Source organism: Entelurus aequoreus, linkage group LG21 (genome assembly GCF_033978785.1).
Source record: "Entelurus aequoreus isolate RoL-2023_Sb linkage group LG21, RoL_Eaeq_v1.1, whole genome shotgun sequence".
NCBI lineage: Eukaryota > Metazoa > Chordata > Actinopteri > Syngnathiformes > Syngnathidae > Entelurus > Entelurus aequoreus.
Window position 1 is genome coordinate 31,962,197 of NC_084751.1, and position 12,092 is coordinate 31,974,288.

Below are 12,092 nucleotides of genomic sequence, written 5' to 3' on the forward strand. Positions count from 1 at the left end.
TTCTCGGGAAAGAAGTTTGATAATCTTTTTTCCATTAACATTTTTTGTGTTGGAGCCATGATTCATGTCAATCCACCTATTGCAACAGCTCTCCAAGGTGGGAACATTCTTTTTAACTGCAGACTAACAGTTAGAGAGTGATTGCATATTTTCCTCAGAATTTAGTGATTTGATGATGTTCTCACTCAGGGTGATCTAAAAATGAAACTTACTGTCTACCACAATTGTTTTTCTTAATTTATTGTAGTGTTTCTTACAGCCAGAAAGTTGCCATTTGAAATGACTATAGTTTTGTGTCATGTCTGTTATCTGCTTTTTTTTCTACAAAATTAAACAACTAAATGAACATCCTGCAACTCTGGTGATTACGGTACATATTTTTTTCCAGGGGTTGTAGTTGTACTCTCTACTGCACCTACCACTGACATGTTTTATGCACATATCAAAGGTTACACATATATTTGGATCTAATAAAAGGTAGTTTGTGATTGGTTGTATTTTTGTGTTAGTAAAAATAGACAAATTGACTAAAAGATTTGTCAGAAATTCACCCGGTGGAAGTCACAGGCAGAATGTGGCAGTATACTGCATGCAGGTAAAGCTCTCAATTTAGCAATCTATGTTCCTACCCTCCCCTATGCTTTACCTGCTTTGGGTAGTGCCTGAAAGGACAAGATCGCGGACTCAAGCGACCAAAATGAGTTTCCTCCCAGGGTGGCTGGTCTTACGCAAAAATATTTTTTACGGTCGTATGAACAGATTAGCCCGGTGTTTTTTCACTTGATTCATCTATAATCAACATGATTGGTTAATAAGAATCTGCTTTTAATGGCTGTACAAAGAGCCCCCTCATTCATTGCAAGATTGCAGGTTCTCCTTGTCTTCGCTGGGCAAGATTAATCAGAGGCAGCACAATTATTTGCATGGCACAGCTCATAGTGCAGGGGCCTATAATGCTCCCAGATTCTCTTAATCAGGTGCACTGATTGCATCATTAGCATGGTAACAGCAGAGAGCTCCGTCTTGGTAGAGTAACAGCAGATGCTCATTCAAATAATTTATTTCTGTCTGCTCTGCGAGGTCCAAACCAAAGCCCTCCTGTTACAAACTTAAGTTTGGCCAATCTACTTCCACTCTGTATTTTATGTCATCAAGAAAAAATCTTGGATAATGAACAAGGTTAGGATAAATGATTTTATTTATCCCACAATAGGGAAATTACATTGTTTCAGTGCAGGTTTTTACATACAGTAAGAGAATAAAAGCTTAATGAAAAACAATAAAATAGTAATAAATACTACATATTGCTCACTAATATGTATAGCTGGAAGATAAAATACAATAAAAAAACGCTAACATTTGTATTGCACACTATGAAAAAAAACATCACAGTAATCACATAAGTGCGTTGTAAAGTCTTATGGTTCTGGGTAGAAAGGACCTGCGGTAGCGCTCCTTCTTGCAATGTGGATATAACAGTCTAATGCTGAAGGAGCTACTCTGGGCCTCCACAGTGTTGTGCATGGGGTGGGATTGAACGTTAAATAAGAATAATAAAAAATAAGTACATTATGAAATCATTTTATTTTTACTTCTTTAATGACTTCTGACCATGAATCTTCAGGGTTTCTCCAAAGACACTGCTGACCTTCTGTACCGTCGGCGTATTCCTCAGGACACTGATGGCAGGAAATATCTGCATGAAAACTGTCACACATGTCATTGTGGTGAGTAATTCATGTACAGTTCTGTGTTCTTAAAGATGTTTGACACAGCACTATGTGGAATTGAATATTCTTGTTCCTGCACTTCGCAGTTTTCTGATAAAACCTTTCTTTGTTTTCTAAGGATGAGGTGCATGAACGTGATGGTCTGACAGACTTTCTGCTAACAAAGATGCTTGATGTACTTCAGGAAGTCCCCACATTAAAACTTATTCTTTCTAGTGCTTCACTGGATGTTGACTTATTTCTCAAATACTTTGGCCCCTGGTCTTGCCCCGTTGTTCACCGTGAGTACCATGCTAAATGTGTTGTTGTTTTTATTTGTGTGTTTAACTTCTTGTGACGGACCAAAGCAAGTTGGGTTGAGCTAAAAATGGGTTCCATGCTGAATAATACATGTACCGTTACACCCTTAGTCGGCTCACACAATTTACGATAAAATGATTAGGAGGCAACTTTTCCAGAGTGTAAAACCACCTTCCGCCCGAATACTGCTGGGATAGGTTCCAGCACCCCCGCAACCCTGAGAGGGACAAGCGGTAGAAAATGGATGGATGAATGGTCTCGCTGTTGACATCAAGTGCATCAGATCCCGTCTATCAAGTCAGTCTCTCCCACCAAAACCTATATGGTGAGAAAGAGACCACTGACGGTGTAATAAAGTAACAGTAAGAAATACAAGATAATAGTCAACTACATTAGGATCCTGGACAGCCCAGGACACTCCTCCATGAAAAATCCTGCAGAAAATATGTGTAGATAGCTGAACCTTCGAGGTGCCAATCTATAGACTTCAGGATTTGGAGATAATCTGTGAAGAGTGTTGCATAATCCCCCATTTATATGTGTGCAACCCTGATGACCAGCTACAACCATCTGTCTGACAGATACTTAATTGACTCAATCAAATACATTTATAACTTTTACTTTTTGTTTTTCTAGATTTTTTCTTTTAATAGTCTTTTCTTTCTGTTAATTAAGATAAACCTACCATAAACATTCTGGATTGTTCATATTTTTGTAAGAGTTGAATTTAAAAAATATGCAGGATATCTGACATTTATATTATAATAAATTCCCTGCTCTATATACTCCCAAGAACCGAGGGAATAAAAATCTTTTTTTTTTTGTTTGTGATTTTCTGCCTCTTTGGACCTAAAATAACTTCGCCTGGAATTTTATTAAAAACACTTTTTTTAGCTTTGGTATTTCAAGAAGCCGTATTTGTCTTCCTGTAGTGCAGAGAACTTTCATGAGAATTGTGCATTGTATTATTAATGTTTCAGTCTGTAATAACAAACAACTAACACATGTTTTATGTTGCAAGTACACACTAGGAAAGTATGTACTACAATATTTTGTATCCAGTGTTTCGGCCCACTACAAAAAAAATAAAAGAGCCAGAGAATAAGATGATTGCCGCTGTACGGGTCAGTGTTGCCAATATAGCTACATTGTTGCTATATCTAGTGAGTAATCAGACCCTTCTAGATATACTTTTTCAAGAAAAGCGACTGCTACAAATCTAAAAGTAGGCTTTTGGATAGTCGACATGAATGCTTGAATGGCTTATCTGCCGTGGGGCCCTCTCCATTTAAAAGTAGGGCTGTGGAGATGTCATCAATGTGGATTCGTGAGCGTTACCAATCCAGATTTTAGCCCGATCACAGCAAGGAAGCAGTATTTGTTATTTGACTTGGTGCTTATTGTTAATTTTAGGACAAGTTTACTAGTCAATTAAATGTTTCTTATTTCATGATTCAGCAGAACATATTCAAAAATTCAGTAAATTACAGTCAAATAATTTGATATTGATATTTGTTATTGACAATTGATATGACCTATGGGCTATACTTCTTATAGTCAAAGGAAGACAGTTCGAAGTGAATCAACTTTTTCTGGAAGACATTCTGAAGCTGACTGGTTTTAACAAGGAAATGGGGAAATACAAGGAGGAATCCAAGAGAAGTATGCAAATGTATTCAAAGTACTGTGTCTGGATATTTTAACCTTTAACATTGTACTAATCACCTTACTGTCAATTGGACCCTCAGAGGAGGATAAGCAGAAGCTTTTGACAAAGTGGTGTCAAGTAGTGGAGAAGAGTAAGGTTGAAGAAGTACAGAACACACACGTGGCGTCCTCTGGCTTAATGGGGAGCAGCAATGTTTTGGACACAGTAGAGGCGGATGGCCCCATCAACACAAAGGTAACCTACCCGTCAACACACATCTGCCAAATACAGTATATATACCGGTATTTATTAAAGGCTCTAGTACTGTATATTAGGGATGGCTCACTAACCCTTTGTCCTGTTTGATACTGATATAGCAACGTTGTATGTCTGCCGATTCGGATACAGTGGTACCTCAGTTTTCGTATGCTCCACTTTTCATGTTTTCAACAAAAATGTCTGATCTTTTATGCTGAAAAAGAAGGTTCCTGCAGATAAAAATGTTTTGCCAATCTTTATGGTGACTTTCTACAGTCAAACCTGTCTATAGTTAACACTCAAGGGAAACAAAGAGAGTGACCGCTATAGACAGGTGGCCACTATACACAGGTTGGCCATCATTTTGAATTTCCGTACTAGTTGACCTTTAAACAAAAACGTACATTACCGTTCAAAAGTTTGGGGTCACCCAAACAATTTTGTGGAATAGCCTTCATTTCTAAGAACAAGAATAGACTGTCGAGTTTCAGATTAAAGTTCTCTTTTTCTGGCCATTTTGAGCGTTTAATTGACCCCACAAATGTGATGCTCCAGAAACTCAATCTGCTCAAAGGAAGGTCAGTTTTATAGCTTCTGTAACGAGCTAAACTGTTTTCAGATGTGTGAACATGATTGCACAAGGGTTTTCTAATCATCAATTAACCCTCTGAGCCAATGAGCAAACACATTGTACCATTAGAACACTGGAGTGATAGTTGCTGGAAATGGGCCTCTATACACCTATGTAGATATTGCACCAAAAACCAGACATTTGCAGCTAGAATAGTAATTTACCACATTAGCAATGTATAGAGTGTATTTCTTTAAAGTTAAGACTAGTTTAAAGTTATCTTCATTGAAAAGTACAGTGCTTTTCCTTAAAAAATAAGGACATTTCAATGTGACCCCAAACTTTTGAACGGTAGTGTATACTGTACATGTAATTGTGCATGTATCCCAAATTGCAGTGAACCGTTTCTAAAATGCAGTTTTGCAAGCTCTCTAAGATTAAACAGTGCTATTGAATGTGAGCCTGTTCATTATTGCTCATGTGAATAAAATGCTGTTTTCCATTAATGCCAGACTTTTGGGGATTAGTCAACTGCGCAAAACTTAGGGGAGCTTCGATGAGACTTGCCGAGTCCCGATGCGGCTGCATGGTCTGGCTGTTTGCGACCCCCTGGCTGGGATCTCGTTGCGGCCACCACAAATCCCGCTTAAGAAATTCAATTACACGATATGCCCTGCGATGAGGTGGCGACTTGTCCAGGGTGTACCCCGCCTTCCGCCCGATTGTAGCTGTGAAAGGCTCCAGGGCCCCCCGCGACCCTGAAGGGAATAAGCGGTAGAAAATGGATGGATGGATGGATGGAACCGTGATATGGCAAATATTGATGTCTGTGGCCGCTATACCCAGTCGAAAATCTCTTTTGGCATGCAAAATGAGTGGCCGCGTTAAACATTTGGCTCCTATAGACAAGATATATGACACTACTTTTTTCTGCGGGGGAAATTTCTGTGGCCGCTATCGGCAAGTGACCCTCATAGACAGGTGGCCGCTAACACTGATTTGACTGTATTTGAATATTGTGCATAATAATAACAAAGTGGATTTAAATAAAAATAAAAATACAAATAACTTTTTTATTTTTTATTTTTGCACCAACATTTCTCCTTTGGTGTGTATTTATCTTTAGACTTCAATTTGTAACTGTTTTTTTTTCCTTCTGGGACAGAATGGGAATGCCTTAGAGAAGTTGGAGCCGTGGCTGGTGAAAGAGATGGATGCCTGCATTTCTAACATTTTCGTCAATGAAGACCAAGAAGCTTTTGCTCAGCTTTTCCACCTGATCTTTTATGAAAATGTTAACGGTACGATGATCTGGCCTGTTGCGATTTATTTGAAAACATTATGGTTGGTGGTGTATATATACTTTGTATATGTTTGAAGGTCCGTTTTTACATGGATTTCAACTGTTTTGCTATGCATTACATTATCCAGAACTAAAATGATCATATTTAAACTGGAAAAGCATTTGAAGAGGGCAGACCTCCCAATATAAAGAATCCTTTAAAAAAAAAACGTATAAGTTGGGCCCGTGTCAGGAAACCAACCGATTTTAAATGAAAGAAAACCAACCGATTTAAATTAACTCAACAATTCTTCCAAGAAGAGTGGTCAAATTCAATCGAGTAATTGTAGTTTGATGTGAAACTCCCTAAGGGACATTTAACCAAGTACTGTGTTAGTGTTGGTGTTTACTTATACTGTATTTCAGTCTGAATATATAGTTTATAGTTTTTACTGTGTGAACTAGTGAAAATCCAAAATAAATTCCAAATAAAAAATTCCAATAATTTTTTTTTTAAAAAAGCATAATGTATATTGTATTATCATTCCACCTTTGAATAAAAAAAAAACAAGTCAATAAGGGTCGAAAATCGATTGATGACATTCCTCCCTGCGATAACTGTAGTAAAATGTGACCAGTTGTTTCCTCATACTTATTTTCATGTATTTAGTGGACTACATGCACAGTGAAACAGGAGCAACACCGCTGATGGTTAGTGCAGGTCGAGGGTTCAACGCTCAGATGGCACAGTTGCTTAACATGGGGGCTGATGTTAACCTGAAGGCGTCCAATGGATGGTAGGGAATCATACTGCCCTATGATGTGTCTGTGCAATTGTAAAATGTTACCTTTTGTAAAATCTAATAATTTTTGTTTTATTATAGGACACCTTTAGACTTTGCGAAACATTTCCAGCAGGCAGAGGCTGTAGATCTTCTCCAGTCCTCAATGTGAGTATTTTGTCCTCTTAGAAACAATTGTGCACACAAGCACAATAAATAGTAATAGTATTAATGTTATTAATTTATTGGTTGAGTCATTTCAATCAAGGAGCTGTAGAGAATTGACTAACAACAAAACGAACAGCTTGAAACAAAGTAAAAACTGTTTAAGAATCAAATGAAGCACTCAACCAGTGGGTCTTCTGCTTGCCCTTAAAAACTTGCACAGAGCATGCTTGTCTGATGTCTGCACATTTTTCTTTTTTTTGCTGTTTTTAGTGACAATAAATTTGTTGTGAAACTAGCTTCAGTAAATTATGCTGCAGGCATAAAATTAAAAAGCCATGCCAGAAGAACAAAGTAGCTGACCCAGCGGTGCCAAACAGAGTGATAACAGCAAAGGTCCTAAAACAGATCATTGAAGAACTCCATATTTGACAGTAAAGGGTGATGGGAGCAAAGTCGGCCCTCTGTCCCAGAGGCAAAAGTTAAATGCGTCGCTTTTGAAGTGCGCTGGCCTCCATATTCACCAACGCTTAAACAAATAGGCCCTTAGAGGGGCCAAAGGTTGCGTCCATGACCCCTATCTTTTGTGGATTGCTCAGATCTGAGAGGTTTAGCCACAAGGCTCTCACCTGAGTCTGCAAGTCACATCACACAGCTACAGCCCTGCACCGCACCTTGAGAGATATGAAATGTGGGTCATTCACCACACAGATCTCACCCTACAGGGTTTGGAGACCATCTTCTTCCACATTTCCTTCAGAATGTCTGCTTGGTACACAGACAGCAGTGTCAGAGCACAGACAGATGGAGCTCCATATTTATATGACCTCCGGAAGATTGAGGCAGTGAAGCAGTCCATTTGGCTTGATTGGAGGAGGCCTAGAGGGACTGGCAGTCAGGGTGAAGATGATAGATGGTTTTACTCGTGGGGTTTCGGCCAGCCCCGACTCATTCATTTAGTGAATCTTCTAGCTAAATTTGTTAAATTTCATTATGATTATTTTCATTAGCTCCTGTGCGTTTTCCTCTGAACAAAATGTATTAGTGTCATCTGCAAACAATATTAAGTTATTTTCATTGCTCTACAGATGTCATTTATATATCAAATTTATTGGACCCAGTATTGAACTTGTGGTAAACCTCAAACACTATCTACACCTGAAGATGTACACATGTTGTGTTACTTAGAAAACCCTGAATTGAATATTCTCTTCCATATTTTGCAGTCCCTTGGGAGAGATGCATAGCCGGAATGAGCTTGCTCTGGTTCAGTGTGCCACTGCTGACTTAAAGACTGAAGACCAGGAAGTTCTCACACTGTATCATGACAACTTTGATGATGAGTTTGTGGACGTAAATCTCATCATGGACCTGCTGCATAAAATTTGCTCTACCACAAGTGATGGTATGGCTAATTACTTACCTGTTAACAAGCTCTTGAATAAATAATGAATGAAAAGTTCTAAAACCTCAAATATAGAAGAAATAAAGTCTTGGAGACTTAAATTTTTCCTTAAAATCAGCATTATAATCTTAGACACAATAGATGGACATTGGCCAATAAATCTGATTTGATAAAACACAAAGTAAATTCAAATTAAAAATTGTTGGAATGTGGTTTAATTTTATTTTATGTGTCTTCAGGTGCAATACTTATATTTCTTCCTGGATATAATGAGATCGTGTCACTGAGAGACTGCATCCTCTATGATGACAAGAGATTCTCGGGCTGCCTCAAAAGGTAAAATGTCAAGTTTGTTGTCCCTTAGATGAATGGGTCATGTTTTATTTTCTTAATTGTATTGTACTTAATAAAAGTTGTTGTTTAGTATTTGTTATATTGATGTGTTTTTAGTCAAGCCAAGCACTGTTGGATTAAATCAAACAACATTTATTATAACCTAATATATGGTTTGATTGTATAGCAGGTAGGTTTCATTGGATACACACTTACTAAAAATATCTCTGCACATAAAGGGGAACTTTTTTTTAATTTTGCCTGTTCACAATTATTATGAAAGACATGACGACAGATCAAATTTTTTTTTACGCATTTTAAATATTAAATAAAATGTAAATAAAAGTCCGCTTACAGCAGAGCCAATGGGATCTCCACTATTCTGCCCATAAAATCCGATAAATAACCATTCAGAAAGCAGCAACAATACTCAATTTACATTTCGTGACTTGAATATTAACCAAGTATTGGTGATAGTATTATTAAAAACGTTAACGCAGATTAAGTTTATTGTAGATCATAAATCATGCCTCTCACCTGAAAAATAGGTTGGGACACTTTGACAGCCGTTTCGGACCTGGAACTGGGGAGGACGACACGAAAAGCACTTATGTGTAGTTCCAATCACATGCATGTGCATTGGGCTACATGACGCGAAAAAGAGAAGCCGGAGTTGTGCAGGCATTTAAGTTGGAGACATGACGAGTTGACTAACAGTCAGAGGATGCATCCGTTGCGCTTTATAGGTCTGCTGTATGGTAGCACTTTGACAGACCTGCCAACTCTTCCGACTTCTACTCCGGATATTTACATTGTCTACCGACACCCCTTCTGAATTAGGAATCTCGCGCATCGTGATATTTTTGTGTGTATTTAACATATTTTAGCTTTTGCCTGGATGTCAAAAGGAGGGCGAGGAGTTGGTCGATCCACAATCAGTTTAATAAACCAAACAAACACGCCAAAGCATCTACAACTGTCTCCCTTAAAGTGTATTCTTTCCCTTCTGCGTTCCCCACACTCATCAAATTACTCACTCATCAAATTACTAGTGAGGACACATTCAATGACTCTCAAACTGTCAGAAAATGGAACTCTAAACCAGAAATGATCAACAGGTATTGTGTTGAATTCAAAAATGTCTATGAGAGTGACGTTTAAAAAAAAAAAGTATGTTTACATAAAACCAATATAAATTTACCGGTCGATCCACGTTCCTATCCTCACGAGCTTTGGTTTGTGAGAAGCTCAATCATTCGGGAGGAGCTCAGAGTAAAGCCGCTGCTCCTCCACATTGAGAGGAGCCAGATGAGGTGGTAAGGGCATCTGGTCAGGATGCCACTCGAATGCCTCCTTAGGGAGGTGTTTAAATCATGTCCAACCAGTAGGAGGCAACAGGGAAGACATGTTGGGGGAACGGAAGAAGATGGATGGATGGACATAAAACACATTCACCGCCTGGTATGGGCATTTTGTCCAGCCATAACAAAGGACTGCAGATGACTGGCACATAACACCACTGTTCATCAATATCAGAATCAGAATCAGAAATACTTTATTAATCCCCGAGGGGAAATTAAAATTTTCAGCACAATCCCATTCAAGATCAGACAAACATTACAGGGAGACAGAACAGGATCGCTGACGGGTCTACCAACTTCTGGCGCCCCTTACAAAAAAGGTGAGATACAGGTAAACAATGGGGGGTGAGAAAAAAGAAAAAAAATCAGTCTAAGCCTGGGCCCTTGGAGAGGGGGTCCAGACTGAGGCCAAGGGAAAAAACAACTCATAGCCATAGCACACATCCCTCTTACATGTGTGTAAGAGGGAAACATCAAAGGACATTAAAAGAGCAGAGCTGATGCAACCAGCCACTTCTAAATACAGCTATAAATAAAAAGTAAAAGAAACATATACACTGTGATGGCCATCGTTCCACGCCATCGTCTGCTGGGGTGGAGGGAGCATGGTCAGAGACAGGAGCAGAATCAACAAAGCAACCAAGAGAGCCGACTCCTCTCTCGGCCGCCCATTAACTCGGCCAGTGTCCAGTCCGCATGGATGAGCGAGGATGCGTCTAAGGAGACTGAGGTGTCCGATACCTGCTCATTCAGCCAAGACACTGTGAAGCCTGTTTGTCCCGGCGATCAGTGCTGGCTCCGCAGCCCTGTCTCTTCATCTGCATCTCTTCCAGTCTCTCCAAACGGAATCTGGTGTGGCAGAGACCCAGCAGCTGGTCTCCATGGCCAAAAGGCTCCTGGGAGGCAGATCCAGAAGTCAACAAAAAAGCACCGCAGAAGTCACGAAAGTGCCACCCCTTGTCACACAGTCCCAAAGGGTCCCGAATCAAAAGGCAGAACAATATATATATATAATAACACATGAAAACAAAAGGGAAACACAAAAGGATGACACAAGAGCACAGAGCTCCTGCCAACAGCAGCGCCATCTTGAAAAAAAAAATATATATATATATTGACATATTAGATGCAAGGACTTGCATATTATCTTTATAATCAGTGCATAGGAGTTGCGTCACTGATGAACACCTGCTGCAATGCATCTTGAGTCTCAACAGCACAGAACATTACCTCAATTGATGCTAAGTATTAAGCTTAGATAAAAGTGCATGGAAGGAGATCTACTTGATTGCAGATACCATGTGTTGGCAGCACTATAGCTATACATGACAAAATGTATTAAAATAAAATAATGGTGATGATGGATATATGGTATTCTAGGGTGTTTAAAAGAACAATGTGCAAAGAATCTAACCGAAAACCGTGACTACAAATCGAGATAAGCACTGAATTGTGAAAGTGAACCGTTCCATCCCTAGTTCCGTCTAAAAGTTTTACAACCAACACCTGAATAAGTCACTAAGGGCCACAAGAACAATTTGATGTGGTCACATTGAGGTCTTTGGCATCAAATGGGACCAGAACACTGAAGATAGGTCTTGGAGCAGGGCAATAGATAGATAGATAGATAGTACTTTATTGGTTCCTTCAGGAGCGTTCCCTCAGGAAAATTAAAATTCCAGCAGCAGAGTACAGAATTGAGATTGAATTTAAAAAGTAAATAATGGGGGTATAAATGGAAACAAAATAGAAAAATATTACAATAGAATAAAAATAAAAAGCAACAATGAGAATAAAAATATAACAGTAAAATAATAATATAACAAGAGAAACTAGGCAGTAGTGACCATGTTATGAAAAAGTATTGCACTGTTATTGTTTTGCATCCCCTGTCATCTTAGTACCCCCCTCCCTCCCAGAGAGGAGTTATACAGTCTAATGGCGTGTGGGACAAATTATTTTTTTAGTCTATTAGTCCTGCACTTGGGATGAAGCAGTCTAGCACTGAACAGGCTCCTCTGGCTACTGACAACGGTATGCAGAGGGTGACTGGCATCGTCCAATGACCCAAAACATACTTACTTACATAGTGGCGGCTGCTGGTCTTTCAAGTAGAGGAAGCTAATGTTCATCTATGCTGTAAACACCATTACAGTCTCTAATAACAGATAAAATAATAAACGTGCTTGATTTTAGAAAGAAAATGTCACTTAGAGAATTGTAAAATCATCCACATCAACTTGGAACAACTGAATGA

At 38.9% G+C, this 12,092-nt stretch overlaps 1 protein-coding gene across 3 annotated transcripts in view; it reads left to right on the plus strand.

Annotated features, from left to right (window-relative positions):
• Positions 1-12,092, plus strand: part of ythdc2 (YTH domain containing 2) — a 63,606-nt gene that overhangs the window by 24,694 nt on the left and 26,820 nt on the right. For all 3 annotated transcript variants that reach the window (XM_062031486.1, XM_062031484.1, XM_062031485.1), the window contains exons 8-16: positions 1,625-1,727; positions 1,849-2,011; positions 3,588-3,692; positions 3,779-3,933; positions 5,673-5,808; positions 6,460-6,586; positions 6,674-6,739; positions 7,963-8,141; positions 8,381-8,477. In XM_062031486.1, the coding sequence (XP_061887470.1) occupies positions 1,625-1,727; positions 1,849-2,011; positions 3,588-3,692; positions 3,779-3,933; positions 5,673-5,808; positions 6,460-6,586; positions 6,674-6,739; positions 7,963-8,141; positions 8,381-8,477 (1,131 nt within the window). The remainder of the gene's footprint in view (positions 1-1,624; positions 1,728-1,848; positions 2,012-3,587; positions 3,693-3,778; positions 3,934-5,672; positions 5,809-6,459; positions 6,587-6,673; positions 6,740-7,962; positions 8,142-8,380; positions 8,478-12,092) is intronic.